This window comes from Fonsecaea multimorphosa, assembly GCF_000836435.1.
Source record: "Fonsecaea multimorphosa CBS 102226 unplaced genomic scaffold supercont1.13, whole genome shotgun sequence".
In the NCBI taxonomy this organism is placed as follows: domain Eukaryota; kingdom Fungi; phylum Ascomycota; class Eurotiomycetes; order Chaetothyriales; family Herpotrichiellaceae; genus Fonsecaea; species Fonsecaea multimorphosa.
The window spans coordinates 260,562-280,817 of NW_015971647.1; the positions used below are offsets into that span (position 1 = coordinate 260,562).

The 20,256-nt window shown below is 53.1% G+C and overlaps 5 protein-coding genes across 5 annotated transcripts; 3 read left to right on the top strand and 2 right to left on the bottom strand.

Annotated features, from left to right (window-relative positions):
* Positions 1-503: 503 nt before the first annotated feature.
* Z520_06800 (uncharacterized protein) lies at positions 504-2,324 on the top strand (the record flags this gene model as incomplete). Its single annotated transcript, XM_016777300.1, has 1 exon — positions 504-2,324. One exon carries the CDS (start codon positions 504-506, stop codon positions 2,322-2,324), a length of 1,821 nt encoding a protein of 606 aa, XP_016631471.1.
* A 2,496-nt stretch (positions 2,325-4,820) lies between these two features.
* Z520_06801 (uncharacterized protein) lies at positions 4,821-5,498 on the top strand (the record flags this gene model as incomplete). Its single annotated transcript, XM_016777301.1, has 1 exon — positions 4,821-5,498. One exon carries the CDS (start codon positions 4,821-4,823, stop codon positions 5,496-5,498), a length of 678 nt encoding a protein of 225 aa, XP_016631472.1.
* Positions 5,499-6,293: 795 nt separating this feature from the next.
* On the bottom strand, positions 6,294-9,031 carry Z520_06802 (uncharacterized protein; the record flags this gene model as incomplete). Its single annotated transcript, XM_016777302.1, has 2 exons — positions 6,294-8,411; positions 8,465-9,031. The coding sequence occupies 2 exons, from the start codon at positions 9,029-9,031 to the stop codon at positions 6,294-6,296; spliced, it is 2,685 nt and encodes an 894-aa protein (XP_016631473.1).
* Positions 9,032-12,685: 3,654 nt separating this feature from the next.
* On the top strand, positions 12,686-14,542 carry Z520_06803 (uncharacterized protein; the record flags this gene model as incomplete). The annotated part of the gene is made up of 4 exons (XM_016777303.1): positions 12,686-13,147; positions 13,206-13,657; positions 13,732-14,173; positions 14,246-14,542. 4 exons carry the CDS (start codon positions 12,686-12,688, stop codon positions 14,540-14,542), a joined length of 1,653 nt encoding a protein of 550 aa, XP_016631474.1.
* Positions 14,543-17,638: 3,096 nt separating this feature from the next.
* Positions 17,639-19,785, bottom strand: Z520_06804 (uncharacterized protein; the record flags this gene model as incomplete). The annotated part of the gene is made up of 3 exons (XM_016777304.1): positions 17,639-19,330; positions 19,485-19,656; positions 19,766-19,785. 3 exons carry the CDS (start codon positions 19,783-19,785, stop codon positions 17,639-17,641), a joined length of 1,884 nt encoding a protein of 627 aa, XP_016631475.1.
* Positions 19,786-20,256: the final 471 nt, after the last annotated feature.

Consider the following 20,256-nt stretch of genomic DNA (forward strand, 5'->3'; position numbering starts at 1 on the left):
CTTTCGAGAAGTTTTGACGAGGCTTTACCAATGACTGGCTCTGTGGAATGCTCGAAGGCAGCGTCTCAGACTGCCCTCGGTGTCCTTTGTTCTGGGGAGACATGGACTGCATTGTTGCAGGCAAGACATACCTGCCCTGGGTTGAAGGCACCTCGAAGCAACAGCCTTGCCTGATTCTGCGTGATAGGGACATCTCGTCTCTTCAAAAGCTGCGATGCGGCCTCTCCATCTGGACTTGGGACACCCATCACATCGCACTTTTTTCATTCTCGGTCAGCTAGTCAACACATCTCGCACACACACAGTCAGTCAGTTGTCCAAAACAGTATCAACCGTCATCGGTGAGGGACCAGGTATCTTCCTTTCGACAAACCTGTCAAATACCTGAGTCCTTCTTTGGTAGCAAGTCTCTCGATACCCTGCTCATGGATCAGCGACATGCGACGTCGATGGTGAAGGGTGAGTCCGCGTACTCCCTCGTCCCGTATACATATACCTCTAATATGTTCGCAGCAGCGTCGCGGTCGAGACCCGGAATCCACGAGAAGCGCGACGATGCGGAACCTCGAGTCTATTGCGAATTGCCGTCCTTCCCACCCTTTGACGAACCGGTCCCGCCCGAGGTGTCTCTCGAGGAACTCTGCGCCAAATACCCAAACCACCTTCGAGGGTCCTACTTTGACGCCTTCATCCAATGGCACTGGTCGGCCGCCGACATGTACTCTTGCCTGACCGAGTTGGCCATCAGCGAATTCAAGTCCTTCGGCATCTCGACTTCCAAGTCTTTCGCGAACCGAGCCAACTTCTTGATGAAGAGACTCGACGCCCGACTGACGGCCCTTTCTGCAGAGGAAGTCACGGCCCTGTGTCTCGCTCCCAAGATCCGACCGGCCATGGCGGACGGCACAGAGAAGTACGGCGCATCCAAACTGCAGGGCAAATTCCACAACCCCAGTGCTCCAGCGGTTCGAAAATACCCTTACCGGTCGGGCAAAGAAGGCAATCGCAACCCTCCTCAACAACCGGCGGCATTGAGGCGGACTTTTGTGTACAATGACAAGGAATACCAGCTCTGGGATTCGGCCAAGGAGCTCCAAGAGTACAGCCAGAGCATGGCGACTTACTGGGGGTATCAGCGTGCGCGTGTCGAACAGATCATCAATGCCGACGCAAAGTACCGTGCAAGCCCAGATCCTCAGCGCATCAGACTCATGCTCCAGATGGCAAATTGGCCATGCAATGCTGCAACTGAGACGTTCTTCAGCTTCCAATATATCCAGGACTGCCAGGCTTTCGAAAATGCAATCTTGGACTTGGTTGTGGCGGCTATCACGAATATGCTGGATGCTTTCCCGCCCGAGGACGCAGGTCAGCATCTGCAACTGGCTCGACAGTCGGCCGTTTCTTACGTTTTCGCGGGCCAGGATGCCAGATTGGCTAGATTGAATGACTTGTTGACGGCCATGCAGGCTGGAGGATCGACGTGCGGCCTGGTGGATCAGGTATTGTCGTGGACCGCAGACCTGGACGGAGAGTTCTCTGAGGCGGTGGAATCAGACCCTGTTCCCGGAAATTCACAGGAGGAGGAAGCGGTCAGTTTCTTCCTGCAGAACTACCTGGAATCTGAGGGAACTTCAGATGTCAGCCCCCCAGTCGCACCGGGCTCAAAAAGCTCGAAACGAGAGAGATCAAAGTCCCCGACTGCCGTGAACCCCGTCAAGCGAGTGAGATTTGCGGACACCACCACCGTTTTTGGAGATACAGGTGAGACAGTAAATGCTTTTTTCTTGCGCGAGGAACCACGTCAAGGTGCTGGGACGGGCAATTTTGGGCCAGACTGGAACATCGATGACCATGACACGCTCCAACATGACACGGCTCCTGTCGTCGATGGAGAAGACGTCGTTTTCACCCTCGATCCACCAATGCAAGAGCTGCTTGAAGGATTCGATCTGGAAGGTCTGCCATGGGATCCTGTCCAGGGTTTTTTGGATACCTCAATCGATTTGACGGCCGCTGACTATCCACCAGAGGTTGATGGGTATGAGTCCGAGTGGGCACAGTTGTTGAGAGAGGCGGGAGCTCAGGACGATGTTGCCCCAAACACGAACGAGAACGGGATGGAGACATCATGGGAGCTGCCCGAGCTCGTCGACAACGATCCAGACTGGTTGAGGGAGGCTATAGCAGGGGCGGCGACTCAGAACGATGTTGTCCCAGACATGAACGAGAACGAGATGGCGACGCTGTGGGAGCTGCCCGAGATCGTCGGTAACGACCCAGACTGGTTGAAGAAGGTCATCGCAAAGGCGGAGGAAGACTAGAGTGAATGTTATTGATTTCCTGTCTGTGATCACAACGACAGAAGTCTGCGCACGTGTATGAGACCGGCTCAGGGCCTCAGTGTTCAGAGGTTGTCTGGAAAAAGCGCTTGTGACATTGTATGGAGCAAAGTTGCATGATTCTTTCGTGTGGGAAACTGATATGGGAGTGATAACATTGGGTGAAGTCTGGATAGGTGGACAAATGGTTGGCTTGCAAAGAGGGAAGTGGCGCAATAAATGATTGTCTGGATGTCCAACCTGGGTGTTCCCAACAGTGTCATATGTGAGGCTAGTCCTCCTCTTGTTCTTGACCACTTCAACCAAAATACTAGATACTTGAAACGCAGCTATTGTGGGTCCCCATCTCTATTCAAGTGTTTCTTTCCGGCGCTTGCCTTGCCTGGGTTCGGGACATACATGGCGTAGATGTTTCTCGAAGAGTAGCACAGGCTTGTCGATCTGAATATAGATATTAGGCTATTTGAGAAGGGCTTCCTTCAACTGGTTAGTTTCCGTGCAAAGGATAGAATTTGGACCCACAAGAAGCACAGATAAGTCAAAGAAATACTGACCAGCTTCCAACATCCTCAGAGCTTGGATCATGAACCAATATCTTTGCTCATACCGATCCGGTGAGTAATATGATCAAGAACAAGTGCATGTGGTGCGACGGTGTTCATGCTTGTCAATGCCCCAAGTCTCGAAGTTGGTGGGCGCAGCAGGATTCGAAACTGCTTCGAAGACTTTGTGTAGCCATATTTGTTGCTTGTAGACTTGACAATTAGGACATGCCCATCCAAGGGTTTCGTTTATTCCCTGCGAAAGACAGCCAATCAGTATCTTCCATTGAAAAGATTGGTGTTATCCGTTGCAATGCCCGAGGCAGACTTACATCGCCTGGACCCGCGTGAAATAGTGTCGTAGGCCAATCAACAGGTACACTGCCTAGTTTGGAGTATCACCCCTGACAAACAGAGCCTTGTCATCGCCCGACTGTCCACAGTGTGTCATGGAGCCAAGCTCTCTTTGTTTCATACAAACTCACAGCCAGTGTGGTGTGTGTTTGCCACTTTGATGTTGGCCACGGATAAGCCCCGAGAAGAGACTGTTTGCTGTATCTGTCCAGCGCATAGAGCAGGAAATGACAACCGAGGGAGGGCGGATGTAATGGATCGATCTCTGGTTGTTCCGCTGTGATCTTGAGGTCCAGGGCTGCTGATCAGTCGACTGTGCAGTTTGCAGACGAGCATGACCCATCGACTTTGTATGTGAGCCGCATGACCTTAGGTGTACAGCCTCTTCCTGTTTGGTAAGTATACTTGGGTGCCTTTGAGTGAGAGAGGTGTCTGCGAGGTGTCTGTTTGTCCATCTCCTCCATTTAAGCCGATCTTCGACTCGGATGCTTCTCCGTAGACTGCAGAACATTCCTGATCATCGAGCCAAGTCCTGTCCAACCCTTCGACAGTGAAATCCGTACTGCCTCACCAAATATCACCGGAACAAAGCGTTCTTCATCCGATTGGCCTGTGCAAAGTCTGCCTGTGTATTCACGCTTCAGATCGGCCGGACCTGGAAAAAAAAAATAACAAAACGCATCTTCATCCTGGCACGAACTTTTCAACCTTTATCTTCATCCCCCAGACCCAAACCGGCGCACAGATCATTTGCCATCTCTTCTCTCAAGGAGTAGAAGCTTCAACTTACTGCACTGTAAGATCATTGAATCGTTTCTGTCTTTAGAAAGTCCTCAAGGATCTAACTTACTGTCAGAGACCTTCCGAGCGAAAAGGCTCCTGAATCTGGCACAAACCTTTCAACCTTCATCTCCATCCCCAACACCGCCACACAGGCCATTTGCAATCTGTTCTCTGAAGGAGTAGAAGCTTCAACTTACTGCACTGTAAGATCATTGAATTGTCTTTGTCTTTAGGAAATCCTCAAGGATCTAACATATCGTCAGAGACTTTCAAAGCAAAAAGGGTCCTGAATCTGGCACAAACTTTTCAACCTTCATCTTCATCCCTAAAACCACCACACAGGTCGGTCGCCATCCGTGCTCTCAAAGAGTAAAAGCTTCAACTTACTGCACTGTAAGATCGTTGAATCGTCTTTGTCTTTAGGAAATCCTCAAGGATCTAACTTGTCGTCAGAGGCTTTCGGAACCACCCTGCTCTCAACATGAATACCCACACCGGCCACCGAGCCCCACGTAACCGGCCAACAGTCCCTCGGTCCGACCGACCGCAGGTGGTGCCTGGGAACTTCCAGTTCCCAACGGCGGCGATAAGGTTAGGCCGTGGGCTCAATTCTGGGAGGAACATGTTAGTCCTGAGAGACGGTGACAGTTCTCCTGTCACAAGGGCCCCGTTGATAATTGAGCGTGGCCGCAACGAAAGAGGGAGGGGGGACCAATATCCCCACAGGGATGACCCCCTCCCAGCGGGGCTAACGCTTTCGGAAGTCATTACATTGTACCCCAGGCATGCCTGGGGTACAATGCTCCGAGTGTTCATATCAGAGGGGTTGTCTGCCGACTATATCTGGCGGCTTACGCCGCCAGATATGAGAAATACAAGAAGTATCATGCGGCCATGGAATTACATTCAAGCCGCCATAGGGCGGGAGGTGGACAGAATGGTATTCGAGGAGACGGGCATCCGGAGGGTGCCTCCTCCAAGACCAAGAAGGACATCAAATAACAGCGACAACAATAACGACGACGACAACGACGAAGACGACTCCTCGGAGTCAGACGATGTATCGTCAGAGGATGCCGTGCGCACGCCGGCAGACTTAACCGTCAGGGAGCTTCAAGAGATTGCAAGAATCACACAAAACAGAAGTCGCGAAGTGCAGGCGACCATTATAGATCATACCGGCCAGGAACAAGTCCAGCGTGATAGGTGGCGGCAAACCCGACAGGACTGGGCGAGAGAGCTCAGAGACGCGTACGCCGTGGACACCGGGACGGACATGCCACCAACCAACAACCCTGTTGTCATGCTGCGTATCCTGTGGCGTTCACAGAACGTCCAAAACGAGGACGAGACAGTGGATGAATATGTTGCCAGAGCAAATTGGAATGCCTGGAACATGTTTGCCAGGCAGGCGCAGGTCTTTTTGCGAGAGCTCGAAGCAGAGCTGGAGGCCATTGAGGCGTTGGAAGAGTTGTGATTGTGAGATGACCCTTGGATGAGAGCCGTGTGACGCAAGAGCGCGGAGGATTGAGCATAGGAGCCTGGGACAGGCCTGGGACAAGACACGGAGTTTGTTCTTCTTGTATGAGGTTGAGTTCCTTTGTATGAGGTTGAAGGAAGGTCACGAGGTCTCCCCGGAAAGAGACTAGCGCGTGCCGGATAATTGTTTTTGTCCAGGGCGCCACATCCAGCGTGCCAGCCTTGGTATGCACCATCAAGTGCCGTGGTGTACATACAGTACACAAGACAATCCACAGTGTACCGAGTAATCAACAAACAATGCTCATTTCATCATCATTCAGACTCCCAACCCTCTCATCTCGTGGCTTGGTATTTGCGCATTGCATTCTTCGTTTCTATCATGTCCATCTGGCCGTAGGTTGACCACCCGCTTCATCTCGGCCTTGTTGAGCTATTCTTTGATCACCGTGATGACCACTTGTTGCTATTCTCATTACTGCCTCAGTTGACTGCCCTGTTTATACGGGCTTGATATCAGATACTACCTCTATGAGAGCTCATAGACCGCCATTAACGATTCAGCCTGACAACCAGATTGGGTCCAGAGTTACCATCTATCTTCCTGATCGACCAGACTACCCCGAAGTGGACCATGTCTAGCCTTTCCCTGGTCTAGAACTACACGAAAACTTGTAGAATGAAGTCGTTTCACCGATCATTGTAATTGGGCATCAATACTATATCACTAAGCGCCTGGCGTTTGCACATCTGACCATCCCTTCGCGTACGCAAAATTCCAAACAATCTTATTCTACAGAGTGTATACCTCTCCACTGTCCTCCAAGAACATGATTTGATTTGCCTCATTCATTGTCCTAAGCGCAGCAGTAATCTCTTCCTGGGAGAATTCTGCCCCGTGAGTCTCAGACACGCGATGATTGACTGCAGCACTGACATCCGCGAGAGTAGCCATGTCATTCTGGAACAGCGATGTCTGGGTCAGGGGGCCCAAAGCAGCACGGAATGACGCGAGACGTGGCTGCGAAATACTTGGCCCTGAATCCCGAGGCGATGGCTCCAGAGCTTGGGATTGTGAGTCGGCTTGCGTGGATGGTAGCTGGGAACTGGGTATGGAGCTGGCTATACTCATGCGGGACATTTGCGATTCTGCACCTGTCTGTCGCTGGCTTCGGGAGGAGCTAGCCCGCTCGACTGATTCTGCTGAATCGTCGCTTTCAGGGTCAGCGTTGCCGTTGGCTCTTCCATTTGGCGTACCATTCGTTGTGGTATTGGTGCGAGTCGAGCGCTGACTCCTCGTCTGTGGCATAGTCCCACGGGTACCACCTGACCTGGTCCCATGGTACGGGGTATCTTCATCGCCATCGTCGTCGTCACTACCAGACTCGCTATCTGCTTCCGAAGAATCATCATTGCCATCACGGGTCTTGCGTCTCTTGTTTCGCCCACCATCTTTGACCGCAATTTCTCTGAAGAGGGCAAATTTAAGGATCTCTTCCGCCGCAATGGCATCGCTCTCTTCGACTCTGCTCGACAGTCGGGCTTTCGCATGGGCGGTCGATAAGCGGATCAAGGTCTCCAAAGTTCTTGCAGTCATAGGGCTGGTTCTGCGCTTATTTGCTTGCAATTCATCATTCCGAAGGTTGGCGTAGGCATTAACGACATAGTCACTTGCCTCTTCTGTCAAAATAGGTTTGCATCTGCTTTTCGCGTACTGAATGTATTTCTTGATGAAGGCCATGCTGACGGGCACGACTTGTTTGTTGCCTCTTGTCCTGGCTCCAGCCCGGAAACCGGCATGAAGCACCACGTTGAATTTCTCGTAAACCAGCGACGATTGATTGGCATTCTGATCTTCCTGGACACCAACTCCAAGCATTTGATTGGACTGTTCTCGGATCGGAGCTCCTTCTTCAGTTCCAGGCTGACGATACTCGTGCATTCGAAGGACATGCTCGCTGACTTCTCGATCTCTAGTGTCGTTAATGTCGTCGGTAACGATAAAAAGCAGATCGAAACGGGACAATAGGGAATCGGGCAAAGCGATATTCTTGTGGGGGTCTTTGTTGCTGTCATATTGACCGAAAATGGGGTTCGCGGCCGCAATGACGCTGCATCTGGCGTTTAATGAGGTATGGATGCCGGCTTTGGCAATGGTGACGGTCTGCTGTTCCATGACTTCGTGGATGGCCACGCGGTCCACGTCGCTCATTTTGTCGAACTCATCGATACATACTACGCCCCGGTCTCCCAAAACCATGGCACCAGCTTCGAGTCTCCGCTCACCTGTCTCCTTGTCGGAGGTAACGGCAGCGGTAAGACCGACTCCGGAGGAGCCACGGCCGGTCGTTGCAATTGCCAATGGTGCGGTATTGAGCACAAAGCGCAAAAGCTGAGATTTGGCTGTTGAAGGATCGCCCACCATGAGGATGTTGATGTCGCCCCTTAAATGGGTACCATTCGGCAAGTTCTTTTCCATTCCGCCCAAGAGCATGAGAAGGATTGCTTTCTTAATGTAGTCGTGCCCGTAGATACTGGGCGCCAGACTTTGTGACAGCAAGTCGAACACATTGTGCTTACGAGCCATTTTGTTGATGTTTCTCACGTCCTGATCTGTGATCGTGGCTTGAGCAATTCCTCCGCCGGCTTTTGAGGACAAGAGGACGATATTGTTGGCCAAGATGAGGGTCCGAAAGATCGATGATCCTGATCCAGCATTTCTATTCCCCAATGACCTGAAGAGGCCCACCAGCTGGATGCGGTCCCCAGGCTTGACCCGATCAACCATGTCATCGTCCAGAAGGACATCGACGCTTCGGGGAAGTTGCCCCGCCGGTGCTCGCTCGGGCATTTCTTGAATGCTGATTGTTTGATGATCACGATAGGTACAATAGCCATACTCGGTAACCAACTGACTGACAGTTAGCATCACGCTCAGAACTAGGTGGTCGGCACCCAACGTACAGGATTTCCCTCCCCATCTTCCTGTGGATAGACACTCAGACTTGCAGGAGCGTTGGCACTCATAGTCTGGTCTCGGTATTCTCTGAACATAAAAGTGCCTTTTTTCTCATTCCAGTGCACGCTTTTGACAATCTTTGGTCTGACCAGACTGCACTTTGTGACGATGCCTTCCAGACAGACCATCTTGTTGAGAAGTGAACTTCCCAATGTCCTAGGATTGCAGGTGTTCTCGCCAAATGAACCCGAATATGCGACGTAATATAATCGGTCCTCATCTTGCTCGAAAGGGGCACGGTTGGGTATGGTGCCAATGACGTTTTTCAGCGCGGCATCAAAGGCCAGGGAGTAGTCAAATGGTTTGTGCAAAATCCCATCCGCGAGTTCTCGAGAATGAGCTCGAACATCGTCAATGCTGACCACGAGTCGTCTCAGGCCACGGTTCAGCATCAAAACAATGTCGGCACGATAGGATCTGGCTTCATGGTCGGTGGGGTCGAGGAATTCAGTTGCCAGTCTGATTCTGTCGCGGACCGCTTCATCACGAAGCTGAATGGTACTGAGCGCCATTTTGCGCGAACTGTCTGTGAGGTTGTGTTGAGAGAGGTTCTGCGCAGGGGAGAATTGAAGGGCGGGCCATGGATTTGGAAGAAGAGGAATCGCGTTTCCAGAGGACGCGTCGCGCGCGCGGAGCGCGTAAAGTGATTCGGACGAGCATACGAACCGCTTTGCGCTACTACAGCAGAGCATTTAGCAAGAAACTGCACTTACTCAATTCATGATGATCAACGGTCCTGATACGTTGCAAAAGCCGGAGAAATTTAGATCTCGAGAAAGATTTGTTTTGGAGCCTCATTTGTCTTAGAGAGGGACTTTGTAGGCCACTGGAAACGTTCATGAAGAGTACAGAAGTCACAGAGAAGTGAACATCTTTCAGTCAATGCTGCCAGACTGTCAAGCGCGAGATTGAGTTCCATGTACCATCCAAGCAGAATGAACTTTGAAATATCACGCTCTCTCTTCAAATGATCTGGGTTACTCATCTAAAGTAGGAAAGAGTCGCTATGGAGTTCCGAAACTGACCAAGCAGGAGAGCAATGTCTTTCTTGTCTAGCAATTTGCCGTGATCCGACCATTCCTGGCCAGTTGGCTTCTAGAGACATGTAGCATGGAGCTAGACGTGGCAGCCTTGCCTATCTGGATCATTTCTCCGTGGCCAGGAAGGAAGCACGATTGAGGCCCATGTACTCGGTACGGAGCAGTCTCAACAGTTGGTGCAATGGCTGTAAATGAGAAACCGGGCATCCTCAAACATCCGGCATGACCCTTTTTCGTGGAGGGCATAATCATGCTGCATGCATGGCGAGACCGCCACCACGGTGGACAAGCGCAGAGCAGACTGTGTCCCAGGCTGTCCTGATCACGAACTTTTGACTCTCATGTCCGGAACTTCGCTGCAGAGGCTGGCGCCACATTCGTATCAAGTTCGGCATCACAAGGCTCCGGTCGTCGGGCTGTCTCTCCTCTCCTTTTGAAGTTAAAAGTACAGCCCAATCATGCAACATCTCTTTCAGGGCCAAGTTGAGACGACGTATTTTGATGATGCCAACGGCCACGTCGGGTCGAGACCCTGCGCATGGAAGCGTTGAGATCCCCAAACACGATGCTGCTGCCACGCACAGCGCGGCGCCAGCGAACCAACAACCCCATGGGGGCAAGGCTTTACCAGCGGAGCAAATGGGAAGCAGCACAGAGGGCAGCTGAGAGGGTTGCAGTCTGCTGCTGCTACGATGTGGGCTTTCTGTTGGGCACTGGGGTGTGGGCGCGACCACGCGGAGTCCATGTGCTGGAGTAGCAGGAGGAAGAGGCAACAGCGGTCATGGTGAGGTAGCATCGGGAAATCTTCGCTATTCAGGGTGCGTTAGTGAGATCCAGAGGCGGGTCATGCTAAACCTATGTTACGTGGTAGGGGTGGAGTCAAGATGGAGGTTTGCTCGATACCTGACAATTGAGATGCGAGAGGATCATAGTTCTAGAAGAATTCAGGAGAGAGTAATCAGTCATACCACCGATTGAAGTGGAGCTGGACCACAAGAGAAAAAATTGCACTGTCTCATAGTTGTGGCATCTTGCCATCGAGGATGCCACACCAGACGGAGTTTGAGTTGGGTTGGTGACGAGTTGGTGGCTGGTAAAAGTTTTTGCTGCCTGTGCCGAACAATCTCAGCGCTGCAACAACCTCGGCGAGGTGGAGGTAGAGAGAGGCACCTAGAGCGCTTGCACGTAACAGCCTAACAGTGTACGGAGCACCTTAGGGGGAGCACCGAGTACGAGCACCTACCAGGTACCTAGAAAGAAATACAGAGCACTTGTACCTCGTACCTGGCACCCACTGCCACCCACTGTCCACCCAGGCTGGTTGGGAAAGTGCCCCGGTGACCCCAAGGGGCCTCCCACCCACCTCCCTTCGGGTCCCCAGATACCATAATCGGTTATACGGCCATCCCTAACGGGCTTTTGTACCTACCCAGTCAGGTGGTGACCACTTGCTCGCGATCAGCTGCTGTCAAATTCAATTGTCACCGATTTGGTAGTGGCTAATACAAGCCGCACCAGAAGCTGGGTGACTTTCTGGTTCGAAGCTACCATCCAATACCCGAGGAAATTGTCCTGCGCGTGGCCTGTCACTGGCTCTTTGTGTCTCTCAGCAGCTCTAGCTCTTGCCCCGTCCCTCCTTTCTCTCACATTGTCGTCATCATACGCATTTCTCACATCACTCACAGCATTCACATCACCCATCATCGTCCATCACCGTCCATCCTCGTCCGCATCGACCGATGGCTGCATTGGCTTCTCCTCCACAATTGGCTTCATTCATCGTTGTGAGCCCTCCCCTCTTTCCGGGCACAGTCTCACGATTCCTCAGGCTTTTGAATGTCTCTTCATCATCATTCCACACGTAAGACTTTGCACGATGCAAAACTCGTGAGAAACAACGATCATACCTGTCCCCGCTTAGCGAGTTCCGCAAATCTAATCTCGGGACCACCGTCCTTGGTAGAGGTTAGTTCACGAGATTTTCTTGCGAAGAGTCTAAGCTTTTTTCGATCCCCGGACCTTGACCTCCCCTGGCCAACGTTACAGCGCGCTAAACGAACACCTACAATGTACGAATCAGCCATTGTTGGCTGCAGGATTTTGCCCCGCGGGATTGAGGGGTTCCCTGTCAAAAGAGCTGGCATTGGGATCCTGCTCCTTCAATAGGGAAGCCAAGCGCTGGGCAAGAAAGAGACAGACTCACCTGGACCAGTGCGAGTAGGGAAACAAGGACGTCAAGATGCCAATATTGAAGGTTTCTGGCGAGCACCCGGGGCCAATTGAGTTTGGGCCACTGACGTCTGATGGTCTCTCAAAGAAAGGCTGTTGTTCAGCCACCCCGGAGGCCTTTAGTCCTGTTTGGGGCAGGTCGCCGAACATCACCCTCTGGTTGCAACTGGGATGCAGTGGAGGCCAGCGGTAAGCCCGTGGATCAATACCAAGCACGCACAACTAGGTCGGCTCGGAGAGCCTCGTTGGCTTCTGCGCGGGGCTGGCGGCGAGGCAGCCAAACAAACCTGGACCAACTCCGTAACTCCGCGTTTTGCAGGGTGACCCAGCGAGACCACTTCTTCCAATGGAATGCGGCATCTTCATCAAAACACCTATATCACGGGGGCAACTAAAAATCTGGCGATGGCACCCTGGCACGCTACTAACCCACATTTCCCCTTGTCATGGTGCATGTGGGTTGCCTCGATTGCCCGGCCACTCAAATTCCATCTGGAGATTCTTTCCCAGAATTTCTCCATGTCTATGGAGGGGCAGCCACCGTGTGAACGACACGCCTGTCCTCTGCCAGTCTCGACCGCCCTCCCCATGGGTCATGGCTCCTTCAAATTAGGAATTCCTGATATCAATCACCTGCAGCAGACGGGTCTTCTCCACACCCCAATCCCCCCCTCCTGGGCGTGCGACCAGTAACAAGCCACAATGGTGAGTGAAAGCTCCAGAGTTCCATTGCATTTGTGACTTTTCCCTGGCTTTTTCGCCTCTGCCCAAAGCTCTCTTTAAAGAGACGATGCCTCCTCGTCTGGGAAGCTTGTCCTTCTTGTCTCCTTCTTGACTTCTTGTCAAGCATCTCTTTGCTCTCTCTCTCTTGGTTCAAGCCCCCCGAAAGAGTCCAACATGCCGGGCGAGCTTCGTGCTCTCTCTACCACCAACGACGTCAACCGCGTCGAGGCTCCAGTCACCTGGAAAGCCTACCTCATCTGTGCCTTTGCATCCTTTGGCGGTATCTTCTTCGGTTATGACTCTGGATACATCAACGGCGTCAATGGCGTCACGGAGTTCATTCACATCGTCCAAGGTCCCACTGCCACGGCTCTCTCGTCCTCCCACCAGTCTCTGATCGTCTCCATCCTCTCTTGCGGTACCTTCTTTGGCGCCATCATCGCCGGTGACGTCGCCGATATCATTGGTCGCAAATGGACTGTCATCTTGGGCTGCGTCATTTACCTTGTTGGTGTCATTATTCAGATGATCACTGGGCCCGGCCACGGTCTTGGTGTCATCGTCGCGGGTCGTCTGATTGCTGGTTTCGGTGTCGGTTTCGAAAGCGCCACTGTGATTCTGTATATGAGCGAAATCGTAAGTGGTGACTGCATGCTGTATACTCACTCCCCAGCTAACTGTCCCGCGTCTGTAGTGCCCGAGGAAGGTTCGCGGTGCCCTCGTCGCTGGATATCAATTCTGCATCACGATTGGTCTGCTGCTCGCCTCTTGTGTCGATTATGCCACGGAGCACCGCAAAGACACTGGCTCTTACCGAATCCCCATCTCTATCCAGTTTGCCTGGGGTCTGATTCTCGGCGGCGGTCTGCTATTCCTTCCTGACTCACCCCGATACTTCGTCAAGCGAGGGCGGATCGAGAAGGCTATGCAGTCACTCTCTCGCCTCCGTGGTCAACCCACCGATTCCGAGTACATTCAAGTCGAGATTGCCGAGATTATCGCCAACGACGAGTACGAGCGTGAGATGATCCCATCCTCCGGCTGGTTCTCTTCCTGGCACAACTGCTTCAAGGGCGGTCTGCGCAACCAAAAGTCCAATCTCCGCCGTACTATTCTTGGTACTTCGTTGCAGATGATGCAGCAATGGTGAGTGATCTCCAGCGGGCGAATCCAAGATGGCCTTCCCTATCCGCAGTTAGCTAACACATTCGTAATTGCAGGACTGGTGTCAACTTCATCTTCTACTACTCTACACCTTTCCTCCAATCGACCCACGCCATTAGCAACACCTTTTTGATCTCGCTGATCTTCACGTTGGTCAACGTCTGCTCCACCCCGATCTCTTTCTACACCGTTGAGAAATTCGGCCGCCGCCCTCTGCTCGTCTGGGGAGCCTTCGGCATGCTTATCTGCCAATTCCTCGTGGCCATCATCGGTGTTACGGTCGGTTTCAACCACACCCACACCGACGCCAACGGCGACAGCGTGGCCAACAACATCTCGGCTGTCAACGCACAGATTGCATTCATTGCCATCTTCATCTTCTTCTTTGCCTCGACTTGGGGTCCTGGCGCCTGGATTTTGATCGGAGAGATCTTCCCTCTCCCGATCCGTTCCCGAGGTGTGGGTCTTTCGACTGCCTCTAACTGGCTCTGGAACACTGTAAGTAGCATCCCGTGCGGCTGTGGTTTGTTTTTTGTATTTTAAACTGACTTCGTGTGTTCTCTTCTCCAGATCATTGCCGTCATTACCCCCTACATGGTCAACAAGGACAAAGGAAACCTGCGATCCTCCGTCTTCTTCATTTGGGGCGGCCTGTGCACCTGTGCCTTCATTTACTCATACCTCCTCGTTCCCGAGACCAAGGGTTTGACACTGGAACAAGTTGACAAGATGATGGAAGAGACAACCCCCCGCACCTCTGCCGGATGGAAGCCTACCAAGACTTTCGCTGAGCAGATGGGCAACGAGGGCGGTGTCCTCAACAAGGAGATTGTTGCGGATGTCGAGAGGAAGGGCTCCGTCTTTTAGATGGACGGACCGGGCGGCATCTGCAGTATCCTGGAAGAAAGGGTCTATGCGGGTTCCTATTCCCATCGCCCTCCACGGCTGGTGGTTTTGATCCTGCAACTTTCTTCTCAAGATGCGAGCATGATGCGTAGCAGGGTGAGGAGAAACCTGTTGAAATTGATACTTCTATTCAATAGTAAGACAGGACCGACAGACCTGATGGTGGCCTGACAGTGGCGAGTAAGCGGTAGTAGAAGGGGATGACCATAACATCATCACCATCCATAACAAGGAATGTGAATACATTTTTTGGACATTTAACTGACCACCTGCCGTGCACACATTGTATTGATGCGAGAGTGAGTTGTGTATTTTGTCCGTAACAGCTACACGATGGATCCAGCTCAGCGGCAGGGCAGTCATCAAGACACGAATAAGCACTCATGTCGATTCTCTCGTCTGTCTCTCTCTATCTGCATAAGGTATGCGGGCACTGTTCATTCCGACCTGTTCCGTCCTCTATCTATCTATGCCCCAGATCTCCGCGTCGGCTCAAGTGAGCAGTCTGTTTGAGTTGTGTACTTACCCGTCAAACCCCACCTACCCACCTACCTAGGTAGATACCTGACCTGTTACTTGTGTACCTACTTTGACATTTCGACAGCTGCGTGTGGAAGGCTAAAACCTAGGTATCCTGTGGAAGTGTCTCACTCGATGAAGAGGTCACTCAGACTGTCACTGACCACAGCTACAGCCCCAAGCCACGCATTCAATGCCATGTCCAGTTCCGAGTCGCAGCCAATAACAAACAGGACGTTGCCGCCCGGTATATACCATCGCATTTGGTTTCAAACTACCAGGTCGATACGTACCGTGACTCCAACTGTCAGGAACTAGTGAGGAACGAGGTAGGTCTGTACGAGCGTTATTTGGTGCTCCTCCCATCCTCTTTAATCCCGCACATATGCCCAACACCCTCTGATACGATTCGTTCCCCGTTTCCATCCCACCCACCTGCGTTGATTATCTACTTAGACCTCTCTAGGTGCGGGTGCCCGATAGCGGAGGACCCATCGCCATGGAGTCCGCGCCCCATCCGGTCTTCCAGAGGTCTTCCCTGCATGCCGCTAAGATACAAGAAAGCGTGGCGGGGATTGGAAAAGAGTATTCGAAAGAGTAGTTAGAGGATGCTCGCAGGTACGAGGGTGGGTTTCGTCCTTCTACCATGCATTGCACGAGGTCCGTCCTGTCTCGCTCTCGTGTTGGCCTCTTTTCTCACGAGCAGCTCCGTCGTCCATACTCCCATCCGACTCGCACGTCCGGTCCCGCCTTGAGTCTGGTCTCCACAGCAGCTTCCATGCATATGCATAATGGCCTACCCGATTCTTGATTCACCAGCTTCTCTCCCTCTCCAAGCTCTCTATTTGGTCCAGGAGCGAGAAGTGAGCAAGCGGAATGCAGGAAGTTAGTCAGTCACTCATGCAGCCAGCCAGCGACTCATTGACTGAGTCAGTGTGTTCATACCTTCCAACACACAGCTTCTCCAGACTCTTCAACGACGACAACGACCCCCCGGCTCCATGGTCCTGGCATGAAGACTTCCAGCCCCCCGTCCGGCCGTCCAACCCACCCACCCACCTTTTGCCCTCTTCCATGCTTCTAGAACGCCACCCCCGCCATGCGAGAAGGAGCTTGACCTTGACCTTGGAGCTTGCTTACGCATCACACGCATCATACCCATCCGGAACATGTATGTGTTCAATGGAATCCTGTAATCCTCGTTCAGGTGAATGGGCCTCCTTCCTGACCACCCACAGCAGCGCGAAATATCTACTAGTGTTGACTCGACCACACACCTCGACCTGAGTGGTATTGAATCACGCCATGCAGGTGGTCTCTAGGTCTGTTCCTATTCGAACGGGTAACCATTATGCTTGATTAATCGACGAATTAATGGAGCATCATTTCCGCAAAACTTGTGCCAGAAGAAGAGATATTCTTGGTTCCCAACCCGAACTGCTACGCTTGTCTCTGTGCGCCGGAAAGAAGCATAACCCACGGACAAGTAATTAAAGCGCTTGGTGTCCTTGTCCAGCAGCATGTGCAATTCATTCTCCCGTGTGATGCGAGTGCCCAGCTCGATAGTGCCTAGGGGCTCTGGTTCAATACTGGTGAGTATAACATGACCCCGATTTGCTCACCTCCCCCTCTCTCTGTGTACTCGCAACCGCAGTATGAGAGGTTCTCCCGGCATCCACACCACGCTGCTTGACTCGTCCGCAGTCGTGTCATGTGTATGTGCGTGGCAAGGAATTACATGCAAAACGACAACTGGAGCATCAGCATTATCCTACTGAACGAAGCCCCTTTTCCCACGCTTTCCGAAAGGTAGACTGTCATGGCTGTCTAGCTACTGAATCAAGTCCCATTCCCACCCCCTTTGAGAAAGGCTAAGGCTCGCTCGCTGATCAGAGGGCGTCTCACTCACTCGGAACCATCCGATGGCCGGGGCTGGGATATACGACGTACGTACATTACCGATTTCGTCCCTTCTCTAACGAGATCCAGCACCGGAGATTGCTGTGTGCACATATCTGCTCTTGTCAAGAATGCAATCCTGTCCATGGGAATGGACAAAGGGGGGGGGGAAAACCGCACTCGACTTTCTTCTGAGCTCGGGGTGTGGAAATTCTGCTACCACAGAAAAGAAAGGGGGGGGGGGGGGGGAGGAAATAAATATTATCTAGGTAGGTAGGGAGGTAGGGAGGTAGGTAGGTAGGTAGGTAGGTAGTAAGTAATGGCACACAGCATACTACTCGAGGTCGGTACGGTCATTGGTTTTCTCCCACGGGGGCAATGCAATTCTACGAGACCGCTCAATGCCCGTCCGTCTCTTTTGTACATACTGGGGGAAAAAAAGACAGAAGAAAGGGGAGGAGGGGGGAAAGCATATCACTCAATTCTGGTTCAAGCAGACATCTTTATACGAAGCACCTGGTTTTTGTCACCCCATACTACTTTACTGGAATTTCTTAAAAACACCGCCTCAAAACCGCACTGCACAAGTAGTAGCTGATTCCGCTTTCACTCCGTCCACCACCTCTACAGAGTAGGACACTAGCCACTACTCGCTGCAACCTCCTCCATCTTCACATCCCCATTGTTCTGCTCCGCCGAGGGCAAGTCTGCCCCAAGCTTGACCTCGAGGATCGCACACCTGCCGTTCTTGACGGCCTCGACAGCCTGGGGCAGCGCGTCAAGCAGCTCGGCCACAGTGCTCACGGTCCCTGCCCAGGCGTGGCCTCCCGTAGCGGCCTTTGCGATGCCCGCGTAGTCCGGGGTGGGTTCGAAGCTGATGTTCAGGGCCTTGTTGTCTACTTTGCTGCCTTCGCCGTGCGGGTGGACCAGGAGCATGGACCGGCGGGGCGCGTTCCAGCCTTTATTGTTAAGGACGATGGTTAAGATGGGAATGCTGTACCGTTGCGCGATCCAGTAGACGGAGCCCGGAACGGAGAAGAGGAATGTCCCGTCGCCGACGATCTGGCATACGAATTTCCCCTTGTTGGCCCCGAACCGGTCACCGCTCGCGAGATCGCGATGCTGGAAATCGGACGCCAGTTTGACACCCAACGCCCCGCCGCCGGACCACCCCAGTCCGCCGCCGCCGCAGTTGATCCACGTCTTTGGATGCACGGGCGCGATCTGGTCGGCGATGGAGATGCTCAGCGTGACGGCCTCGACGGCGAAGATGGTGTCTTCCGGCACGGCGGAGCGGATCTGTCCGCCCAGAACGTGCGGCGTGATCGACGCGGTCGACGGGTCAGAGGGGATTTTCGCCAGCTCCTTGGCCTGGTTCCAGCGCGCGGCGTGGGATTCTTGTCTCCTCTTGGCCGCGGCGGTGTGGGCGTCGTCGGACAAGGTTGCGGAAAGCGTCGAGTGCGAGGCGAGATACTCGGTGATTTGGGCGAACGAGGTGGCGGAATCGGCGCTGAATCGAGCGTGGGCGGGTATGTAGAAGACTGGCATCTGCCGCTTCAGCACGTCGACGTCGATGTGGATGATCCGGGCGTCCGCTTTTGGTTTGCACTGCGTCGGGATCCAGGGCACATCGCAGTCCACCACTAGGATAAAATCCGCAGTCGTTATGGCCGGGTCGGCGCCGTATCGCAACCCCAATGCCGCCGGGTGGTTCGTTGGGAAAGACATGTCGGAACCTCCCGTGTCGAGGACGCGAAGTCCCGGAATTCGGTCCGCCAGGGCCACGGCGGCGGTGACTGAGGCAGGGTTGCGACCCGTGTAGCCCACGACGAGCAGGGGCTCCGAAGCCTTGACCAGCTCCTCGGCGATGAGGGCCACGGCGTCCTGAGGCAGGGCCGCGGGACCCACGGGGTGCCAGACCTGCTGGTCCAGATGGTACGGTTCAATATCCTCCTCCATGGGCTCGCGGGCGCCGCAGAGATAGACGGGGCCTTTGGGGTCGCTCGTCGCGAACTGCAAGGCCCGATTGACCATCTGTTTCACGTTCCTGCCGCCCTTGATCTCGGCCGTGTACCGACAGTACTGCGCCACGATCTGTTTCTGGTCGGGAACGTCCTGGATCCAGTGGATGTACTCGGTCCGCGATCCGCGGTACTCGCCTTCGATCGTGTAGGGGGACAGACCCGCGAAGATGAGCACGGGCGCGCGACCGCACGAGGCGTTGTGCACGGCCGCCGCTAGCCCTTGGGTGCCCACGTCGACATGCACAATAACGCATTGCGGCTTGTTGGTCAACCTCGCCATGCCGTCGGCCATGGATAGCGCGACCATCTGCATGTGAAATAGTCGGTCCTCAGCATTGAAGCCTCTAGTTCCTCCGGGGGTTGGGATGGGGGGTATTGCAACAAGCATTCAGTTTGCTTTTGCTTTTGCTTTGTGTCTTTTTCCTTCTTCTTTTCTCTTTTTCTCTCTCTCTTTGACGTACCTCGTTAGGACAGGTGATGATCCGCGGAAAGTCTGCCTTCTTCTCCTTCTGGCCTTTGGTGATGGCCTCGATGATGGACGGATGGTCCGAGCCCAGGTTAACAAAGACATGGGTGATGCCAGCCTCCCAGATGGCTTCGAAGAAGGCGTACGACGTGGTGTAGTCGCTATGGCTATTGTGTCGTTGAGAAACAGTGCATGTCAGTCATGTGTTTTTAACAACCCCACTCCCTTGATCAGACCACGGAGCAGGGAAGGATATAGACAAAGACAAAGACGTACGATTTCGCGACGGAGCCCATGGTGATAGCTGGGTCTGCCGACCGCTTTGAGTTGCCCTCTTGCTCAATTGAGGTTTACAGAGTGTCTGCGGTCTGCTCTACAGGCGAACCAGGGTTGTCCGTTTCGAGGAAGAGAGTATAGAAGCTCTAGATGTGCGAGCGGTGCTCAATGGGTAAGAAGTAGCAGAGCTTACTCGGAGGGAAATACCAGACAAGAAGGTTCCTCAAGGTCAGATATTATTTTAAATACTCCCTTGACCCTTCAAGATGCTCAATGGGGGACGAAATGATCCGAGAGCGAGCGAGCGGGTGAGTGTGTGTGTGTGGGGAAGCGTGACCGTGAGAAATGGACAGTATCCCGGTGGTGGCCGGGCATGACACTATGCGTGGGCACCGAGGGATATTGTCCTCAGTCCCTGCAGGGTCTTGTTGCTATCATCATGGCCAGTCATCGAGGCTCGAACGAATAACCATATGAGAAAAGTACCAAAT